General features: G+C 46.9%; 2 protein-coding genes and 1 long non-coding RNA gene across 3 annotated transcripts in view; 2 read left to right on the top strand and 1 right to left on the bottom strand.

Annotated features, from left to right (window-relative positions):
• Window positions 1-1,289: 1,289 nt before the first annotated feature.
• LOC117003079 lies at window positions 1,290-2,614 on the top strand. The gene is made up of 2 exons (XR_004419455.2): window positions 1,290-1,508; window positions 2,120-2,614. It is a non-coding gene; the product is annotated as an uncharacterized LOC117003079 (long non-coding RNA).
• A 268-nt stretch (window positions 2,615-2,882) lies between these two features.
• Window positions 2,883-14,465, top strand: LOC117003078 (serine/threonine-protein kinase PAK 3-like). The gene is made up of 12 exons (XM_033072706.1): window positions 2,883-4,373; window positions 5,224-5,273; window positions 6,104-6,199; window positions 6,656-6,809; window positions 7,700-7,763; window positions 8,686-8,734; window positions 9,588-9,700; window positions 10,536-10,653; window positions 11,330-11,429; window positions 11,545-11,741; window positions 12,731-12,868; window positions 13,926-14,465. Exons 1-12 carry the CDS (start codon window positions 4,271-4,273, stop codon window positions 14,043-14,045), a joined length of 1,302 nt encoding a protein of 433 aa, XP_032928597.1. The 5' UTR covers window positions 2,883-4,270; the 3' UTR covers window positions 14,046-14,465.
• A 580-nt stretch (window positions 14,466-15,045) lies between these two features.
• The window catches only part of CAPN6 (calpain 6), a 42,100-nt gene continuing 35,443 nt past the window's right edge, over window positions 15,046-21,702 (bottom strand). The window contains exons 11-12 of the mRNA XM_033072705.1: window positions 18,388-18,524; window positions 15,046-17,583 (exon numbers count right to left, since the gene is read on the bottom strand). Of these exons, the coding sequence (XP_032928596.1) occupies window positions 17,401-17,583; window positions 18,388-18,524 (320 nt within the window). The 3' untranslated portion in view covers window positions 15,046-17,400. The remainder of the gene's footprint in view (window positions 17,584-18,387; window positions 18,525-21,702) is intronic.

Raw genomic sequence — 21,702 nt, forward strand, 5'->3', positions numbered from 1 at the left:
CATGTGGATATGGCAGCTGAGGACACGCTTTAGTGGTGAGCATGGAAAGTGCTGATGGTTGGTGATCCTAGAGGTCTTTTCCAACCTTAATCATCCTATGATTCTATTTCCCTCTGTAGTTTCTCTTTAGTTTTAAATAATTGCAAAAATAAAGAACCTCATATCACAGTTTTTAAATACATAATTACAAAATATGTACGACAGTTCACTCTCAGTGAAATGGACCCAAAATTATGTGATTCAACTGCAAGTAAATGTTTTTGTTTTGTTTTTTTTTTTCTTGAGGACCAAGCCAGGATAGCTGCAGGAATACATGCCAGGAAATGTTCAGGTTTGGATGCACACATTTGTACCTGAGGGTATGAATCTCTACCCTACACCAGAATTGCTCACGTGCCAAAAATCCCATTATTGTTGTGGTACTCTGAGTTTTGCCAGTAAGGGGGATGTTTGTGCCTTTAATTGATGAAGGGAACTACAGGAGAGTTCCCACCTCCTCTCTGGGAGCAGGACAGCTCGTTAGTGGTACTCCACCACCAAGAGCCTCTGATTTATTGTTAAATGTCAATTCATCCTAATAACAGCATGGAGTTATTTATCTTCTGGACAAACAGAAGAGAACAACACTGTTCTTCCAAGCTCTATTCCCTTTGTTCTGCCATGAAATTCTTCGCTTGTATTTTTTCCTGTTTTCCAGACAAGCAATGTTCTGAAGCACCTGGTGCAGGTGACCCTTGGGTGTGACTGATGTCTCCTCCCTGAGTCTCCCTCAATCCCAGTCTCTTCCCCATCCCAGTCTCCCCACAATCTCCCTGATCCTGGGCTCCCCCCTATCCCAGGCTCTTCCCAATCCCAGTCTCCCCAATCCTAGTGTCCCCTCAATCCCAGTCTCCCTCCAATCCCAGTTTCCCCATTCCCAGGCTCCCACTAGTCCCAGTTTTCCCAGTCCCAGTCTCTCCCCAGTCCCAGTCTCCCCAATCCATCCTCCCAATCCCATTCTCCCCTTAATGCCAGTCTCTCCTATCCCAGTTTCTCCCAGTCCATCTCTCCAATCCCAGTCTCCCCAGTTTCAGTCTCTCCCCAGTCCCAGCCTCCCCAATTCCAGTGCCCCTCCAATTCCAGTATCCCCCCAGTCTCCCCAGTCCCAATTTCCCCATTCCCGGGCTCTCCCCGCCTCAGGACCCTCAGTCCCGGCCCGGCAGCGCCCCCTGGCGGCCCGCGGCTCACAGCCCAGCCAAGCCCCGCCCCCCTGACCCCGCCCTGTCTCTGATTGGCGGGAGCTGCGGAGGGGCGGGCAGAGGCCACGCCCCCCGTGCTGACAGAGGGGCTGGCGGGGGTCGTGCCAAGATGGCGGCCGGGCGAGGGGAGTGGGCACGGCAGCGGCGGGGTTGGGAGTCCCGGCACACCTCGTTCTCACCTCAGCCCCGGAGGAGGCGAGCAGCTCTGGCATCCTCCGCCTCACCGGGATGCAGCTGCGCGATGACCCCAGCAGCGACACGCGGCAGGAGGTGAGGGCGCTCCGGCAGTGAGGGGACAGGGCTGTGGGAGCGGCGGTGCGGGGCCGTGAGGTGACAGGGCAGGGCTGAGGGGGGGACACCTCACGGGGAGCTGGGAGGGGACAGCGGGAGGGGATCCTTGTTTGGGGGGCTCTCCCTGCAGGCAGCGGGACGGGCTCCGGAGGATCCAGGGGCTCCGTTTCTCCCTGTGTAAGGATGGGCACTGGAAGCTGTGCCCGGAGCGGGGTCTGCGGCCTCAGGGGAGCTCCTGAGTTCGGGCAGTCGGAGCTCCGGGCTGAGGCCGGGTTGGACCTTCAGCCTTTGGGATTCCCTGCAGTGAAGCGATCCCGGCCCGCCCTTCTCAGCTCAGCAGGAACGTGTTCCAGGTGTGGATGAGGGGATGTGTGAGCAGATTGTAAAAGTAAAGCTTGGATAGCTGCACAAGCTGGGCAAAGCAAAGCTACCCCATACAGATCACTGCTAGCGGGAAAGCACAAATGAGCAAATTTCTTCATAACATGGAAAGAGCTCTTCGCATGACACCAAATGAAATTCTGGAAAAGGAATCGTTCCTGAGTCCTAATCATTTAAGTAATATTTTATCCAAATATATTTCCCAACAGGTGGATGCTCGTGGAGGAGGGAAACTGCCAGGGATGAGATTACTGCTGAAGCAGGGCATACTGCAAACATGACGTGCTTTTCATGCTTGAAGCTGGATAAATCTCCCTGTCTCAGCAGGTGGAAAGTGAAACCCAGGCCTGGAGCAATTCTGGTGGTTTGTGTGGTTAATCCCCAGGCAGTGCTCCCCACTCCTCAGAGCCTCATGGCACTTCTGGGCTTTGCTCTCTCTCAGTACCACATTTGACACTGAAGTGTGGTCCAAGAGCCCTGGGGCAGCTGTCACAGCTCCAGGGGCACAGTCTGCTGCTGCAGCCCCACCTGTCTGCCTGTCCCCTGCCCCTGGCATCTGTATTTCCTGAAAATAAATGGAATTTCACCCTTCAAAAGTTTGTTTCAAAGTGACAGAGGAAAAGCTTAATAAAAATGCCAAGATCACATTTTCCTTACCTCCTAAAATAATGTGACAGATCCAATATATGCATTATTAACTGTGAGTGTGAGCTTGTTTTCTTTTTGGGGCTTTCTAATTTACCTGGGGCTCTTTTTCTGGTGCTGCACAAGCACATGGCTGCAGCCACTCCTGAGAACCTGTGGGCAGCAGCTCTCTAGGACCAGTAGTTATTTATTGTCTTGCTCAAGATGCCCTCTCACTGCAGAAATAGCTGTGTGAATGTTCTTCTCTTGGCAAACATTGTATTTTGACAAAACCCTCTGTGTTTTGCAGGAAAATCACTTTACAAAGGACATTTATAATTTTGAGCAATCTTCAGGCTGAGCAGGGAAAAGCAGGATTTCTCCCAACAACCCCACTGTCCTCGCCTGCTGTTGGCAATCCAAGATAAGGCTACAAAGACATTGCTGCAAAATGTCACTAAAATCTTCCAGAAAGTGATTTAGCAGCAATACAAAAAAATATTTAAATTTTTTTTTTTAATGGGGAAAATTTTAATGGATATGGCATTTCATGCAGCAGATCACTTTGGTTTGTGGGTAAAAGCTAGTGGAACAGAGTGTGTGTTCATGTGATGTTGAGGAAAAAACCTCAAAAATAGCATGTTTGGCAAAAGTGACAAATCAGCTGCACTAACTGAGCTATCAAAGACAGTTACTGATGGGGTAATTTGGGTTATTTCAGTCTCTTTTGGGAAAATGAGGATTAGGAAGAGGCATAATTAAAATATGCAAAGCCAAAGGGGAATAGAGAATAGATATTAAGTCACTTTAAATTAGTCATTCATGAGAGGGTGGAGGGGAGAGAAATGGATGAAATTATACTCTGAAAGGGCCCTGATATTCCATTGTAGTAAAGAGAAAAGCTATTCAGAGCCTGAGCACATCTTCTGTGCACACAGAAATGGGAGAGGAGGATTGAGGAGCTGTCCATCCACTGAGGGAGCTGGTCCTGCAGGGTTCCCTCACATCTGAGGGAATGTGTTTTTGCAGGGGCACCATTCCAAGCTCTGCTTTCTGTAAATTGACAGCAGAGCTCCAGGAGCTGGACCAGGACAATCCCCAGAACTTCACTGTTGGGATTGTGAGAGGCACAGTCTTTCCCCCAGGGTTCCCTGGTGTGCTGAAAATTCCATCAGGGTGGGCTTTACCCATTAATAGACAGCAGAGATCATTTCAGCAAGATGTTACTGAGCATCAGAAGTCCAGTGCAAAGCTCCTGAAGGCACTGGTTTGTCTACACTAGAGTTCTGTTATGGAATCAAAGAATCCCCTGGAACACGAGTTAAGCCTGAATCATTACGGAAACACAGGATTGATTTCCAGATGTTTCATGTAGGAATCGGAGTTTGCATCAGGAGAAGGTTGACATCTCACTGCTGTAAAGGGATGTCAGGCTCCAAAAGGAGCAAAACTGAAGCTCCAGCTGGTGAAGCAGCAGCCTGGAACCATTCCAGAGTGTGAACCTGCAGCCTCTGTGATGTCAAGGGCCCGCTGGGGTGTCGGTGAAACGTTGGCAAGTCCCCGCAGTGCAAACAGACACTGCTGCTCCTGCCATGCAGAGCTCCTCAGTGCCCTCCTTCTGCTGGCATTCCAGGAGGATCCTTCTCCTCCAGGAGTGCTCTGCCTGCAAACCAGCACAGGTTTTATCTGAGTTCTGGGTTATGCTGCTCTGCAAGGTCTAGCACAGCTCTGCAGAAATGATCCGGCAAATCCGGGATGCAGCGTGTGATCTGCTGTCTGCCACGTATGCAATGTACTTTTATCCAGATAAACCCTGGCTGGCAACAGCTCATCTGGAGAGTAAGTAGTGCTTTTCCCTGGGTGCAGCAGAGCTGGTTTGGGGTCATTGTGTTCTTCATGCTCTTCCTTAGGAACTGAGCTGATTTTGGAACAAAAATGCCATTGGAACAAAGATGCCATTGGTTTGGTAGAACTCCTGTCAACAGCTTCTGCTAAAAGTGGTGTCTCAATGTGGGCAGCATTTGGAAAGTGGGGAGCACTGTGAGGGTTCCATTCCCTACACAGAACAGTCTGGGGAGTCTGTAATTCCCTCACTTTGCTGCTTCAGCCAACTTCCAAAATGCAGACTAGAAGAGCTCTTCAGAAGTGCTTCTAAAACGTGTGCAATTATCTCCAGAGCTGAGGGAAAACATATTAAATAGTGATGACCTTCATGAGGAAATGTAACTTCCCAAGAGTGTGTGCTCCTGAAGCCAGGAGCTGTTCAGTGTCAGAATAGAATTCACATGGTAAGGGGGATTTTGGGAAAGCTTTTCTAGGGAAACATTTTCAGCAAGCTAAAGAGAACCAATATACACGATTTATTAATAGCGGGGAAAAAAAGAGGAAAACTGCTTTAGCCCTTGGGCAGAGCAGAATCATTGACCATTAAAGATCAATTTACATTTTCTTGACTGAGTTTCTATTTAGTGGTGAAATAGCACAAAAAATAGACAGAAAAAATGCAGAAAAAAAATTAATCTGGTGTTTTATCCTGTTCTATTGCTTACTGTGGAAAAGAACTGATGTTCCTGGAGGGATATTGTGAAAGAAAAATGCTCTCTTATTTGGGCTGTCTTGTTCCATGGGGGTTTCCCACAAGAGGCAGTTTTCTAACAGCATCTGGTTTATCTTCTCTTACCCACTGCAGATCTGGTCACCCAGTTATCCAGAGGAGGATACAGGGAATCACATCCTTTGGTGAGTGGGGAAGGAACCTTTGACATTCCTGGAGTTTAAGAAGTGTGGAGCAAGCTGTGAGTGAGCTTTCCCTGCTCCAACAGTATGCCAGCCTGGAAAAAATGTCTGTGTCTGGTTCTGCAGCAGCAGCAAAGGGATCCCTGGCTGTTTCTTCAATTTCTGTTCAAAGCTTTTAAACAGATGAAAGATTGTGGGTTTAGCCATGGTGGAATATCTAATTCACAGCAATTTTCAATACTGTATAATTGCCCCATTTTAATTTAGTTTTAACAACTTAGAATTCCCTTTCTATCAAGATTCATGATTTATCTGGATATATATATCAGCTGGATATATAGCTGAACATAAATAAGATAAACTCACTGGAACCACTGAAAGGAAGTTTTAAATAACAGTCCATACTAATAAATGGGTTGCAATAACAATCCTAGAGAGAGGAATGATATCCACATTAATATTGGCTAAATTTATTAGGGTTAATATTAAACATTTTAAATAGAGCACCAGTGAGGTGTGAAGGTGTAGAATGGTGCCTTTGATTTGCTTCAGTTCTCTAAGTGGCCTTTGTGTCAGCTTTAAAGCGGTTGGGAAACAGCAAATTTGGAGCAACTTGATGTAATGCTCTGCCCCTGCAGAGCAGCAGCTGGGGCTGTTTCAACCCCCCATAATTTATGGATATTTAAATTGTAGTGTAGCAGGGAACTGAGGCTGAAGCACCATGTGCATGGCTAGATCAGTTTCTGATGTTGAAGCAGCTGAAAGTTGTGTGTAACTATCAAACCTCCCAAGTGACATAATGGAGACTTACTCGTGTTCCTGACTGTCCCCAGGCCACAGCACTGTCACCAGAACCTCAGCTGGCTCTTTCCTTTTCTGGAGAAGAGGATAGTGACAAGGAATCTGCAGCTTTTTCCTCAGAAGAATTTGTAAGTGCCAGCTTTGGTTACCATTGCTGTAATTCAGAGTTGCAGGTTTTTGCTCAGACAGCAGCTGCCATTCCCAGCTGGAGATGCTGAGGGCCAGAGTCCTGCCATGACACTGTGCTCCACCCCAGCCACTGGCACCTGAAAATTGCTTTTGAACGTCCCTTTTAGTCATCAGTTCCCTTGCAGGATACAGGAGAAACTGTCTCCTGGGTGTACCTGGCCCTCTGCACCAATTATTTGAGAAAATCCATGAAAATTGAACATGAAACTGGCCATGAACTTGTGTAAAACCAGCCTTTTGGTTTTGTTCATCCAGTTTATGATGTGGACAGCAAAAACCAGTTTAAGAGCACTGGATGTGGCCCACAGCATCTTCCTGAGGGTTTGCATTTGGAATACGAGCTCAGGGGATCACTGCAAGCTCCCTTCCTGACATCACCTGATTTCTCCTCACAGATATACACGAGCTCTCTGCTGGGAGCTGAATGTTCAGAAGAATACTCCTTTCTCCTGCCTCTTGACTTCAGCAGAAGCGCGAGCGTTCTGGACAGGCTCAGGGTCCGGCCGCAGCAGAAATCCCAGCTGACAGACGAACTGCTGGAGCGCCTGAGTACGTGTGCTGTGCCTCTTGTCTGCTGTGTGGTGTGTGTGTCCCAGCTTGAGCTGCACCAGAGGGACACAGGAGTCACCTCTGGGCATTCCTGAGGGCAGCTCAGTTCAGTTTCTCTATGCTTCTATCTGTGCTGAAGGCAAAAGCAGAGATGGTTTTTGATTCAGCACAAGGTGCATTGACCTAGTGAATAAACTACTGAACTCCTGAGTGATGATGGCCAAATCAAGCAGAATATTTGGATTCCTAAATTCTCTTTAGTCCCCTGACAAGTCATGGGAGCAAAAATACTTCACATCAATCTATTATAGTGAAGATAAGCAGTGTGGTCCTTCAAATGGTACAGGCAGGGTTATAATCAGAATTTAGCCTGGAAATCCATGATAAGGATCCTGCATCCTAAACCCACATCATTATTGATTGTAACATGAGATGCTGTTCTTTGCAATCATAAAGACAATCTTTTGGCAAACTGCTGAAAGTTGGGAAGATCATCTTCTCTCCTGGAACACTGCACCATTTCTTAAAAATTAATCCCAGAACCCAAGGTGCATTTAATCTTCAGAAATATTAAACTTTTTATTGAATCACACAAAGTGTTTATCCCCAGGAAAATAAAGGCTGTGTTCCAGCTCTCCTAAATCTTTGTAGAAAACAAACTCTTGCTTTGATACCTTTTTTTTTCCAATTTCTGTCTCCATTGGATATTTCTCCAGGTGCTTTGTTTCCTGTCAAGGTAACTCTTCAAAGTGCTGTAGAAAATCAGAAAATCTGTGGAGTCATCTGTGCTTTGGAGCTGCCTCTGTTGCTGTTGTTGCCCACAGAGGGCTCACAGCTGGACAGAGGGACTGCATTTCTGAAGTGATTATCCTGTATTTCATTTCTTTCAGGGGGCATTGTGAACAAGGGGGACCCTATGACAAGATACACTAAATTTGTTCAAGTTGGCCAAGGGTAAGTCCAATCCCAGTCACTCCTACAAAGCCACAGGCCAGGCATTTTGCTGCTGAAATATCAAGTGTGAAGCCAAGCAAGCTCCAAACATGATGTGGGTTTAGATCCTCCCACCTCAGTAGAGATCAGAATTAATAATTCTGGTCAGAATTAATAATTGTGTTGTCAAAGAAAACTCGATGCTGGCGGTGCCTCGCCTGCTGCAAGGAGCAGGATCTGCAAGATCTCCCATCCCTCAAACCTCTTTGCCTAAAAGACCAACTGACCACCCCACAGCTGTCAGATAAAAGTTCTCAGTAGCCTTTATTTCAAATATTTTACTCAAAAAAATACTTGTTACTGTCGATTATACACCTGCAGGACCTGAAAGATCTCCCACCCCTCAAACCTTATTGCCTAAAAGAACATCTTGCCACCCCACAGCTGTCAGATAAAAGTTCTCAGTAACATTTATTTCTAATATTTTGCTTAAAAATATTTGGTAATCCAGATTATAACCACATAGTTTAGCAACTGAAACCAAAGGGGAAATAATCGGCTCACACTGTCACACAAAACCTTATCCTGTATAGTCTGCAGCATGCGTTCCCTGGGAAAAAAATACACACATGGACACAAAAAGAAGGAAAAAAAAACCCAACACAACAAGGCAAAATGGAGAAAAAAATTAAATATTTTCCAGTGTTTGTAGGCACACCCTCCCCTTGCTCTTAGGTTTTGAAGATCTGTGCTCCAACACAGATTGGGCCTCAGTTTTCCCTTGGACACCCTGCATGACAGAGGCTGCTGTGCTGCTGTTTGAAGAACAGATGAACCGAGGTGTTCTAAAACACTTTGTGCAGCAGAGATCTCCTCCCTGGGCTGGCTTTCACTCCCAGCACCTGAACTGCTTCTCCTCTCTTCACTGCTCTTTTCTTTCCAGGGGTTTCGGGACTGTTTACAAAGCCATGGACCCAGCCTCAGGAGATGTGGTGAGTGCCAACACCCCAGCACATTGTGCAGCTGCTCAGGGCTTTCCCCTCTGCTGGGAGCTCTGCTGGAGCTTTGGGTGGCCAGAACAGCTTTCCTGCACAGGCTGTTCAAGCACAGAGCAGTGGCAGCCTGCAAACTCATCTTGGACAGACTTTACTCCTACTCAGCACTAGAAAGAATGCAAGAGGGACAGTGGTATCTTCCACAGAAAAACATAATTAAGGCTTAAAATACCAGAGAATTGGTTATTTCTTTAGAAACCCAGAAAATAATGGGAAATCTGAACTGTGGTAAAGAATTGGAGTAGCAAAGTCAAAGTTCAAGAACTGAGAAATGTGGGATTGTAATTTTTTTTGTGTGTGTAACTGCTATGATCTTTTAGGGTGAGATTTTATCCATCATGTACACGTGTTTGCTTTGTTATGCAGCCAAGAGCAGCAGCAGTTGCTGAAATAATGGCCAAACCCCATAGAATTGCTGCAGGATTCCAAGCTGTTTTGATATATTTTCACAGTCAAAAAATCCTGCTTGCAAAACCTGTGTGAATAATACCAGAGGTGATAAACTGAGGCCATTGGGGAAGAATGTGCAGGGTGTTGCCAGAGATCTGTGGGTGATAATTTAAGGAAATTTTTCCAGAGTTTAGAAGGCAGAATGTCTCTGGCAAGTGTCCTGTAAGTGGCACTCGAGCAAATGGAGAAATCAGCTGTTGTCCTGTCACTTCCTGAGCCCTGGTGTGTGATCACAAGTCACAGGGCAGTTGGCACAGCCCAGCCCCATCGTTCCAAAACCACTCTCCCCATGGTCATTGTGCTGAACTTCTCCATTCCATGGTCCCCAATTTCATTGCAGGTGGCCCTGAAGAAGATGCCTCTCCGCAAACGGTGCAGAAAGGAACTCCTGGTCAACGAGATTCAGATCATGAAGGAGAACAGGCATCCCAATATTGTCAATTATATAGACAGGTGAGTGGCTCTGGTGTTTTCATGGGAATGTTCCTTCACACACTGCAGGCCAAAGGTTAAAAACCCCTCTGGCCACTGGCAGAAGATGGAGCTCTTTCTTATTTCTCTATCCATCTCCAGTGGATGTCTCCATTAATCTTTTCTGGTGTATGTAGCTGGAAACCCCTTTTCAAAAACCTGGATGTGCCATATCTTACTAAAACAACATCCTGTCAGTTCATTACTTTGTGGTGTTTTAGGGTTTTTTCAAGTTGATCATATTTTCTATGTCTTGACGGTAAGTGCTGATAAATCATCATAGAAGTTATCTTCCTTGGTCTGTTCCCATCATTTTCCATTGCTGTGGAAGCCAGGAAGAATAAATTCTCATTTGCAGAACCACATAATTTGCCAGTTTTTAAATAGTTTTTCCTGTTTCTGACTGTATTTTATGCAGTGTTTTCCAAATGGTTGGCCAATATCAGTCCTCAGTGAGAAGCCTCCTCCCAAGGATAACTCTGGAGTTGTGTTGCCTTGTTCCTGGCATGAATGGTGGAACTGATAAATTAAGATAATGACTCAGTTGATGGCAAGTGTCCTGATTCCAGATTGATCTGTGCTGTTACTAAACTGCATTTTTCTCATTTGCCATCTAAGGCATCTCCTTTTTCATGGATTTGCCTTTCTCATTTAGACTGCACAGATTCCAAACACCCTGTAGCCTACAAGGAATGTCTCTCTGTTTTATTCTGCCTCCATTTACAAGTGACCTGGAAATAAAACTCCCCTGCAGTCTCTCCCACAAGGTAATTTAGCTGTGCACATTCACCTCCATGCCTTTGTTTTCTTCTCTCAGCTACCTGGTGGATGAAGACCTGTGGCTCGTGATGGAGTATGTGGATGGAGGCACTTTAACCAGCGTTCTTGTCCAAGTCCTTATGGAGGAAACAATGATAGCTGCTATCAGCAGGGAGGTGAGGGACCCTGCTTGTGCTTCCAGTGGACAGGGTGGGACAGGAGTGACTTCATGCTCAGAACTTTGTTTCAGTGCTGCTGTTATGAGATTAAAATAAAACGGCATCTAAGTGAGCCTCATGCCAGTACAACTGGCATTTCTTACACTCTGTAATTATACAATTGTACTCTGTTTTTTGATTGATTTAATGTTCTAAACTTTGCCTCTTTAAACTGGAGCATGTCTGCACTGCATTCTTGGCCTGTAAAAGCAAATATTCTGGTGGTAGAATTTTAAACTAACAGCAAATTAAAACAGAGCCTCATTTCTCACAGTCCTCAGCTTAAAAGGAGAGCATTGCACCCCAAATGGTGTTTGCTTCTGAAAAGTGACTAATGAGCTACTCCTGAGTCTGCTGTTGAGGCCAACATAAAACCTTTGTCATGCAGCCTCCCACCCAAAAGTGATCCACTTCATAATGGAGAGAGAGATATTTTCCTTTTTGACAAACCCCCCTTTGTCACCTGAGTGGAGAGAGCACGGCCACTGCAGCCATTCTGGCTGGGTTTGGAATGGACAGTCTATATCAACAATTTGTGTTTCACCTAGAAATTCAATCTTTTAGAGCCATTTCCTTTTCTTATGTGATAAAATGAGGTTAATTAATTTTTACCCTCATGGGCTTTTTGTTTCAGTGCCTCAAAGCCCTGGATTTCCTTCATTCAAAGAAAGTGATCCACAGAGATGTCAAAAGTGATAATATTCTTCTTGGAATGGATGGATCTGTGAAACTGAGTAGGTATTCTTGGTCAGGCACATAATCTCTATTGTCAGACACAGAGTGGGGAATTCTTGTGCTTGGTTTCATGGTTCTAGCTGGTTTTGACAGTATTTTTGTTTTCCTGCTCAGCTGATTTTGGCCTGTGTGCTCAGCTGACCTCGGAGCGGCGCACACGGTGCACAGTGCTTGGCTCTCCTTACTGGGTAGCACCAGAAATCCTGAAAAGAAAGGAATATGACACCCAAGTGGACATCTGGGCTCTTGGGATCGTGGCCATTGAAATGCTGGAGGGAGAACCTCCATACTTTAAAGAAAGCCCTGTCCAGGTAAGGTGCAAACACTGTCAGACACCACTGTCTTGCCAATCTGTGCCATGTTTTGTCTCCCATGAACCAAAATCCCACCCAAATCAGCCTGAAATAGTTCCATCAAGGCCCACTTCTAGAAATGTTCCTGCAGAACATCTCATCAGAGGAGAAGTGACCTGTGCCAGTGCAAAAATGTGCCTTTTTGTCCTCCAGCACTGCTTGAATTCCTCCTGCTGTGTTTGATCTCTTTCTGAGCTGGAGTTGTGAATGACAGCAGCAAGTTTCTCCAATTGGGAAATTATTATGAAAAGCATTATAGGTGTATCTGCAGGCCCAGAAGTCTTTTCAAATTCTGACCAGTCACTGGTTCTAGTGATGCCATAATTATGTATTACCCAAAAAAAATCTGAAAGTATGTTTTAGCAAAGTTACTTGTAGTAAATTTCTTACGAAGTTTTCAGTTTTTGATCCTAATTCCTTAAAATGAAATTATGAGTTCTTACACCAAACGAGCAAGGGCTAGTGGAGGAATGTGTACCAGGATAAAATCTCATGACTAATAGCTGAAACCAAGTTAAATGCTGCACAGTTAATTCCTAAGAAAGACAGCACTTCTGAAGAATTCAGTCTCCCACTCTTGTAAAAGTTCCCTGACTTTTCTTGGAAGACCACTTTTGGATTGCCTTTGCCTTATATAAGGCAGCAAACACAGATGAAGAGAATTATTTCCAGATCCCAGAATATTCTGAGCTGGGAGGGACCCAGAGGGATCACCAAGTGCTTCTGAGTAATGCCCATGTGGGGATTGATGCTATCAGCACCATGCAGAGCTACACTCAGGGTCATTCTCATCCCTGCTCTGCCGGCTGACAATTCCCTGCTTCCTTACCCTCCAACCACAGCCCCCTGAGAAGCGTCGGCAGCTGCCAGAAAGCCAGGAGGGGCCTGCAGTGGAGTTGCCAGCCCAGGGATGGTCAGTGGCTGTCCCCTGCTTGCTCTGTCCCCAGGCTCAGCGCCTGATAGCCCGGAACAAGTACCCCCCTCTGAGGATGCCCAGCAAGATGTCCTTTCTGTTCCACGCCTTCCTGCACTCCTGCCTGGACACCAACCCCCGCGTCCGCTGGACAGCCAGGGAGCTCCTGGAGGTAAAGGGCCACTGGGAAATTCTCCTCTCCTGGTAATCCCCACTCTGGGTGCTTTTCAAAGAATTTGGTTTGGAAGGGACCTTTGAAGTCCATCTGGTCCAACCTCCCTGCCATGAGTGGGGACATCTTCAAATGGATCAGGCTGCTCAAAGCTCTGTCCGACCCGGCTTTGGATGTTTTCAGGGATGGGGCATCCAACACCCCTCTGGGCAACCTGTGCCAGTGTTTCACCACCCCTAGCATAACCAATTTCTTCCTTAGACCTAACCTGAATCTCTCCTCTTTTTGTTTAAAACCATTACCCTTTGTCCCTTTGCAAGAGGCCCTACTAAAAATGGGATCCCTTGAAGTTTTGAAAGGCTGCAATAAGATCTCCCTGGGGCCTTCTCTTCTCCAGGCTGAACAGTTCCTCAGAGGAAAGGTGTTCCATGCACCCTCTGATCATTTCTGTGTTTTGTTTTGGGAGTGCATTCAGTTTTAGCTGGTGGCAGGAGAACTGCCAGGTGAGGTGCCAGGTACAGAGACCCAAAATGGTGTTGGTGGAAGACGAACCCATTCCCAGCCCAGCAGTCAGAGATTTGGCTGTTCTTGTTTTTGTGCTGAAAACCTGCACCTCAGTGTTCTTCAGAATAGCACAGGCCTAAATCCTGATGGGATCAACATTTCTTGGAGGTGCTGGAGTTCCCTGCAGAACAGCTTGCACTCATCTTTTCTGACAACTAAAGTAGCCACTACCTTTAGGAAAAAGGAACCTAAATGAGTCCTTTGAGTTTCCTGAAAGGAAAAAAGCCCTGAGGCAGCAAGTGGCATTCCCAGAGTGCTGGCAGGGCCAAAATCCCAGCAAGCTGAAGACATCCTGATAAATTGATGAATAGGATTACTGGGCCATGTTTCCCTCTGACAGCAAGGTCCTGAATATTCAGACTGAGGTGGAGATGGTCCCCTCAGTCCTATTAATGGGTATTTGTGGTAACCAGAGCAATCTTGCTTCCTCTTGTGAGAAGTTGGGTTTGGAAAGTAACTGTTCCTTTCTTTCTTTCTTTTTCCCTTTGGGCAGCATCCATTTTTGCAAACAGCCGTGAGTCTCTCTGCCCTGCCTGAAGCGATCCGTATAGCCAGGAAAATCTGTAAGGGCATGGAAGCAATTCATGCCAGCTCAGAGAAAAGTTACAAATAAAACTTTCACTCCTTTGGGAGATTTGTTCTCACCCGATGGTTCCATTCACTTCTGAATTGAGAGATAGAAAGTCCCAATTACAGGGGCTTTGGTGTGGATTGGAGATGGGGAAGGGTGTCCATTCATCAGCTCCAGCCCACGCTGCTCTGGAATGCCCATGGGCTGGGTTTTGCCCAGTTGTGGCACTTCTGGATGAGAAAGAAAGTGCAATTGCATTTCCAGCCAAAACCAGGTGAAGAATGGGGCAGCCAAAACATCCTGTTGGATACACACAGTCAGCTGGGACTGTGGAGTGTTTGGAGAATTCCCTCTCCTCCCTCCACCTGGCAGAATGCACTGACACAAAAAATACATAATATATAGAGACTACAGAGAAAGATATGTATATAACAGATTATTAAATGGGGGATGTGCAAATGTACATAGACACACAATATATTGTATAATTATTATATGTATAAATATATATGTACTATTATAGTACTATATATATGTAGTTTTTATATTATTATATGTATAGATAGTGTGTTACAAAGCTATGGACATACATTTACTTTATACCTTATCTTGTCCCCTATGCACAACCCATTATTCTCCTGCATTGTACAGTTCCTTATATAATGCTACTATATATATATAAACATATAATACATAATCTATATCTGTATATACATATATATAGGGTGAGTGTATATATAGTGTGAACATATATATAAATAATGTTTTTATATACACTCGGAGGTGCTTCTATAACTGTTACACAGTGTATAGGGAGATCCAACAGCATGTGCAGGGTAGCGTGTGCCATCCTGTATAAATTAAACTCCGTTTTTATGGTTTGTCGCACCTGGCCGCGGTCACACCTGTGTGGGTGGACACCGAGCGCCCTCTCGCGGCCGCCGCAGAAATCGCTAAAATTGTATTTTTTTGTAAAATTTTATTGAGATCGCTTCGTATTGAAAAGTTACAAAAGGTTGCAATGAAATATTTTGCACCCATTTCCACCTGTTTTCATTGTTGAGGTGGCTCGAGTGCGTACATAAATGCAGCCCTTCCCCCCTCCCAAAAAAACCAACCCCAAGCTGTTTTCCCACATGTTGATATTATAACAATATTAACTGTCAGTGTTAGGAGCAGGCAGCAGCAGGGGACCCTGTCAGCCTGCCCTTGCCTTGCTTCATCTGGGCTTCACCTGGGAAGGCAGAAGCATCTGTAAACCAGCAGAGCCAGCTGTGTTCCTAGGCTGGATCAGTTCTTCTGGTGGGAAACCCAAACAGTTCCCAAAAATATTCACTGCAGAGGTCCAGGCATCCTGCTGAGCCTCCCGCAGCCCCAGCACTGCCAGTCCCTCAGGCAGCACTGCCAGCAGTGCCTGTCCCCATGCCACAGGGACAAACTGGGGGAATGGCTGGAGCTGGCACAATGATCAAGGCCTAAAAGTCACCATGTGCATGCTCCCCACCCTGACTGCCCACCTTGCCAGGCTGTGCATGCCCAAGAGCTGCTGGTCACACTGCCTCTGTGCCACTGGGGACAAGCCTTTGCAGAGGCTGGAGCAGGGTGGTGCTGCTGGGACTGGGGGCCAGGACTGTGGGACTCCAAGAAAAGAGCCAAGGGACGTCCCTCCAGCTTGGAGCTGAGGTGGCTTTGTGCCCTCAGTGGGCTCAGGAACTTCCTCAGCCAAATTATGGGGCAAATCTTTGGTGCCATCTCGGAGTGGAACTTTTTTGAGGCTAAACACTGACCTTTGGCCAAGGCAAGCCCTGGGAACACTGTGGGACAGTGTGTGAGGAAAAGCAACGCAAATAGGTCTCAGTGCAGGACTAGGGCAGCCCTGACATTTGCAGTTCCTCTCATCCAAACTCTTGTGTGCATGAGACAGTTCATGCCTTTAAAAAGATAAATCTCAGTTTACAGACATTTCTGAGAGTAAGCAGCCCTGAAGCCTTGAGCTTACAGAGAATGGCACTTGCCTGTGGGCTTGTAGTTCACACCTCTGACAAGATCTCTGCTGCGCCAAAGGGCCTGAGCCCAAACTGTCTGAACAGAGCTGGATTTAGGTCCTTGGGACATGGTGGCACTGCAGCATCATTCACAGCCCCACAGTCCATCTCTGGCATGCCAGACAAAGCATTTTCCTACCACAGCAACGATCCTTTTGGAGCCCTGAGGAGACTTCAAAACCTTTTGTGAAAACATTAACTCTGTCAAGGGCCATTTCATAAATTGTAAAAATTGCACAGTGTGGCTGAAGTGGCTATAAGGCACAGAGGAATCCCAGTTTCCTGGCTGTGAAAAAGGCAGAACAGTCCTTCAGCCTCACTTCAGCACCCAGAATGTGCAGCTGTGTAAAATCCATTTCCGAGTGTGTGGCACAGAGAGCCCTGTGCGCTGCCAGGGTCACTGCCCAGCGTGCCCACCCCAGGCAGCTGCTGAGGGAACCCTGCATGGGCTGCAGGACAAGGGGAGAGCTGGCACCACACCCCTGCTGTGAGGGAAATGTGAAATAACACCCATCCTCCATGGTACCCAAGAGAAACTTGTACCAGCAATTAATGACTGCAAAATTTTGAGTGAGACCTGACACCTGCCAGGGAACAGCAGCCAGCTTTTACAAACCCACCCTTCTCGTGAGCTCATTTTCTCCTCTTTCAGGCTGGTGCTACAACTGCCAAAACAAGAGGGCTGTTATTCCATTTTTAGCACTGTGTGGCTTAAACAAAGCAAGGAGGCTCCCATTACTGAATCTGTGCTCTGAGCAAAGCCATAGCTGAACTGTGAAGTGCCCTTGGACAGAGAGACCAAACTGGGAGTCACCAGCTTGAGATGGAGAAGAGTCAGAAAGTCAAGCTGAGAGCCTTTGGGTGAACAAAGCTCTTATTTGGTGTTTAAACAGGCACTGCTGGATCTGCCCCTCTAATGTTGTCCTGGCAAGACTGGTCTTAAGGCCACGAGCTCCTCGAGTAGTGGCAGGAGTAGAAATATCTGTAGTGAAATTCATCAAGAAATTTATATCCTTCCATGGGGGGAAATAATCCCCATGAATCCCCCTTGTACTTGCCAGTCCCCAAGCTGCTGGTGGGTGCCCGATGGAGCTGCAGCCATTCCTGCCTGCATCCTCAACGATGCTGCTGGGAGGATGCTCACATCCTCCTGAACTTACCTGCCAGCATTCCATTTATCCCCTCTCCCACTGCACGAGCTGTATGGCGAGCATAGCTATGTATAAATATGCATGTCCCCCTCTCCGCCCATCAGCAATGATAATGTGGAGAGTTGGAGGGCTTTTTTCCCCCTTTAAAGCGATTATGCTGATGTGCACGCTGGCTGCCGAGGTGACAGCTCGGTGCGGCGCTCAGAGCTCGGCGAGGTCATGGCTGGAGAGAAGCGTGACGCTGATGTGACCCGGCAGCTCGGCTGCTTCCCCGGCGCCCCTGCCCCGCAGCCGCAGCCTCTGCTGCTCGCGGGGCTCACCGGGGGATGCTGCCAGCACCGCCTGCCCCAGGAACTGGTCACCCAGCAGGCGGCTGTTCCACACCTGGCGACGAGGGGACACAGATAAAGCCTGTCACACTGTGCCCGGCAAGGGTCCCCCCTTAACCCCTTGGAAAGGCAGAGAGGAGGGGGGTGCGTCTGAATGTCCAGAGAGCACGAGGGAGAGGCTGGGTTTGCATGCTCCTTTACACAGACTATGCAAATAAGGAGCGAAACGCAGCTTTTGCTTTCTGGGTCACAGCCTGCCTTGGAGAGGAATAAAAATGACTTTTTTTACCTCATTGGCAGTAAAACCAACCTAAAATAGCCTGTCAGTGCTGTCTGCCTGCCTGGGCTCACCTCTGCACCTCCTCAGCGCTACAGTTTAGTCTGGCCCACAGCCTAGACTGAAGTTCTCCTGGACTGCACCACCTCAATGCCAAGCTCTATTTCTCCATCCAGCTAGTGCTGAGGTAAGCAGTGAGGTCTAGTTCTCACAGGACTAGAATTCAGAGTAGAAAACTTCTTAATAACAGCCTTAACTTTGGTTTTGTTTCAAACACTGACTCTGGACAACACTTGGCTTTTCTTTGTTTCATCAGGTACCACATGGGGCAAAAGGGAATTCTGTCAATTCTTTCAAAGCCTTGGGATGAAACATGCCTTGGGATGAAACATGCCCTGGGATCCCAAAGTGCCATCAGCTGGTGTTTGTGGAGGAGAAGCAGCAGCACAGCCCCAGGCAGAGCCCAGCAAGGGGAGCAGAGCTCTCACTTCTCTCCTGGGTATCAGTCACATGAAGGAAAAGGGGTCCCAGTGAAGCCCTGCTGCCCTCCCTGCCCTGAGCAGCTCCCTGGGGCTGTCTCACCTGGATGGTGACAGGACTGTCCTTGTCCTTGCTGTAGAAGATCACCTGGGTGTTGAACTCGGGGCTGGTGGTGTTGTGCTGCACCGGGGAGCGCCAGCTCTGGTTCTCACACTTGATGAGCACGTAGGGATCTGCTCCTGGAACACAACCAGCAGCTCTGGGAACACGGAATGGCAGCTGAGAGCTGCACAGAAACCCAGCAGAGACAATCCCCTCCCGTGCCTGGCAGCACCACAGGACAGGGCACCAGAGCACATCACAGCCCCTGCTCCCTGTCCAGGTGAAAACACAGAATCATGGAATGGTTTGGGTTGGGAGGGACCTTAAAGCCCATCCAGTGCCACCCCTGCCATAGCAGGGACACCTTCCACTGTGCCTGGGTGCTCCAAGCCCTGTGCAGCCTGGCCTTGGACACTTCCAGGGATCCAGGGGCAGCCACAGCTTCTCCATGAACCTGTTCCAGGCCCTCACTATCCTCACAGGGAACAATTTCTCCCTAATATCCAATTTAACCCTCTTATGTGACCCCCTGCAATTGTTTAACATTCTAGAAATGCTTTGTTTTTACAGTAAGCATTTTTATTCCTTATTAAAGTTGATATTCTCTTTCCTTTACAATAAGTAGCAAGAACCATTTTGGAAACACCAAACACATACAAATAGAATGGGCCATTCCATTTCCTAATTACTTTTAATTAAACAAAGGCAATACTATGTTTTGTATTTCAACACAACTCTGTCCATTTCTGTTGTTAATGATAGAATATCTGTTTTTTCCACACCTTGCAACTTCTTAGATACAGATTTTAAATAAACCCTGGGTATCTGTAAGTCAGGCTTGTGAGAGCTTCTAACACATTTTTTTCGCCGTCTACTTGAAAACACCACCACAGCCAGAAGGCAGCACAATTTTAGGCAACTTTAGCTTTTTAACAAACCATACCCAGATGATTTCCCTCAAACACATCACTCATTTACAACACCAGGTACCAACATCTCACAAGAACAAACCACATAACAGCTGCATCCAAACCAGATGCAGCCACTTCCATGTACAAGACAGACACAGATTTTTCCATATGTTGCTCTGTGGTTACACCTGGCCAGAGTTGCCTGTTTCCCTGACAACCCCTGACAGCTCCATGGCAGGTAGCAGAATATTGGCTTTTCTGTTGGGTAATTGCCTTCCGTGTCACTGAACTGAGAATTCAGCTCTGAGGCATGGGGTGGCACCACACAGTGTCACCAGGGCTGGAAAAGCTGCCCTCTTTGCAAAGCAATTTGGAAAATGGATCTGGATAAAACTGGGTCTTGCCTGTCACCCCAATGGTGTTAACAACTTTGTTCGAGGGCAAAGAGCAGAGCAACACCCGAGCATTAACAGTAATTAAGAGATAAAGAGCATAAGGAGGGGTGGGGAAAGGACACAGAGCTAAAGAGGTGACAGGCACATCTGCTGGATGGATGAGGGAGCAGTTAATGAGGGGACTTGCTAAGTGAAAGGAAAGAGAATATTTGGAGGAAACATTCAAATCCTCAGCAAGACCTCGAGAAACAGAGGGAGGTGGAAGGAGGAGACAGAATGTTCCTGCACCCATGATGTTCCGAAATGTGACCCCATGATGGCAGTGCTGGATGGGTCAGTTGTTTTAGGAAAACTGCCTCCCATTCCACAACAAAAGGAAGCAGTGGGAGAGCACATGGGGGATCAAATGTTCTCAGCTATGGATGGCCCAGTTCTGTGCCTGGTTTATTTACAGGACAAAGGAAAAACACCAAGGTCTGCAAAAGTGGAAAAGCAAAGTCCTGGTATTGGCTATGAGCTGGGAATGAAACTGGAGCTGCTGCTCAGGCTCTGGCAGGGGAAGGAGGGCTGGGTTCAGCTCTGGGGCACACAAAACTCAGGTTCAACACTGAACATGGTTCAGCTCTGCCCTGAACCCCACAGCAGCTCTCTCACCTCAGTCCTGGCCACGCTGCTGCTCTGGGAAGTTGTGCAAAAGAGCAGTGCAAAGAAAAATTGGAATCTGTAAAAGCCAGAAACACCTGAACAATAATGGCATTTCTAAGGCTCAAAGAAATCTGTGCTCAAGTCTAAGGCTTAATTTTTGGGTTTTTTGAGAATTGCACTGAGGATCTAACACCCACATCCTGCAGCACTGTACCAAAACAAAAGGTTTTCTGGAACACATTCCCTCAGGAATGTTCCCAGCTGCATTCCCACTCTTCTCTACTTCCCAGAACCTGGAGAGCTCTGACACCCTCAGCCACTGGAAAAGGGCAGGAACAAACAGCAGGTACAGTGCTGAGACACAAGCACTGCCCTGGCAATCACAGCAGTTTGTTTTGCCTCTTGCAGGTGAATCTCTGCTTTTCCTTCCTTCTGCTTCTCATGCTGCCCCCAAGGCAGCTCCCACTGAAGATTCTCTGCTTCCAGGGCTGTCACACACCATGGATCTCAACACTCAGCTTAGAATATTAGTGAAAAAACAATTAAATATGCAAATCCAACATGGAATGGCAGCAGGAAGACTTAAAGGTACAAAAGGTGATTTTTTCTCAAAGAGAAACTGGGGGGAAAGGCCTGACAGAGAGTAGTGAGAGCAATTTTTAAAACAGGCTTGGGAATGAGTGACAGAAAATCCTCTAGCACAGTTTCCTCATCATCCTGCAGACCTGCCACTGTGCTTGGCTCGCACACAGCTGGATCCACTTCAGAACACACTGACTTGGACAGAGGTACTTCCTCAAGGAGCATCCAGGCCTGAGTCTGGGCTGTTGGATTCATCCACCATTCCTGACAACAGCAAACCATCCATTATTTTGTCCAGACAGGGTAATGGATCAAAGACAGCACCAAGGAGGAGCTTTCCAATAAACATTTAAAATAAAGATTAAATAGATTTCCTCTGGCCAGGAACAGGGCTCTGGTAACAACCAGCACTGAGCTGTGAAAAATGAAGGCTATCAGACAGAACAGGAGTAGAAAATGAAAAAGCAAAGGACAGCTGGGCAAGTTTCCTAATGAACTCAACATCAGGTGCTATAAAGCCATTTTGGTGTCCTTCAGGACACTTCCTCTGACAGATACACAGTCATGTACAAAGCATTTAACTGTTCCACCTTACCCACCTGAAAATGGATGCTTGAAAACCATAAAGTCTTCCCTGCAGTGCTCTAATGAGGTAAATGTAACACACTCCATGAGTCTGTGCCATTCAGCTGCCTCCTGGATATTTTCCATTTAGAAAATACACAACCCTGTCAGAAGAACCTTACTAATCCCCACAATTAGCTCCTCAGGAGGGCTTGGCT

Source organism: Catharus ustulatus, chromosome 14 (genome assembly GCF_009819885.2).
Source record: "Catharus ustulatus isolate bCatUst1 chromosome 14, bCatUst1.pri.v2, whole genome shotgun sequence".
Classification (NCBI taxonomy): domain Eukaryota; kingdom Metazoa; phylum Chordata; class Aves; order Passeriformes; family Turdidae; genus Catharus; species Catharus ustulatus.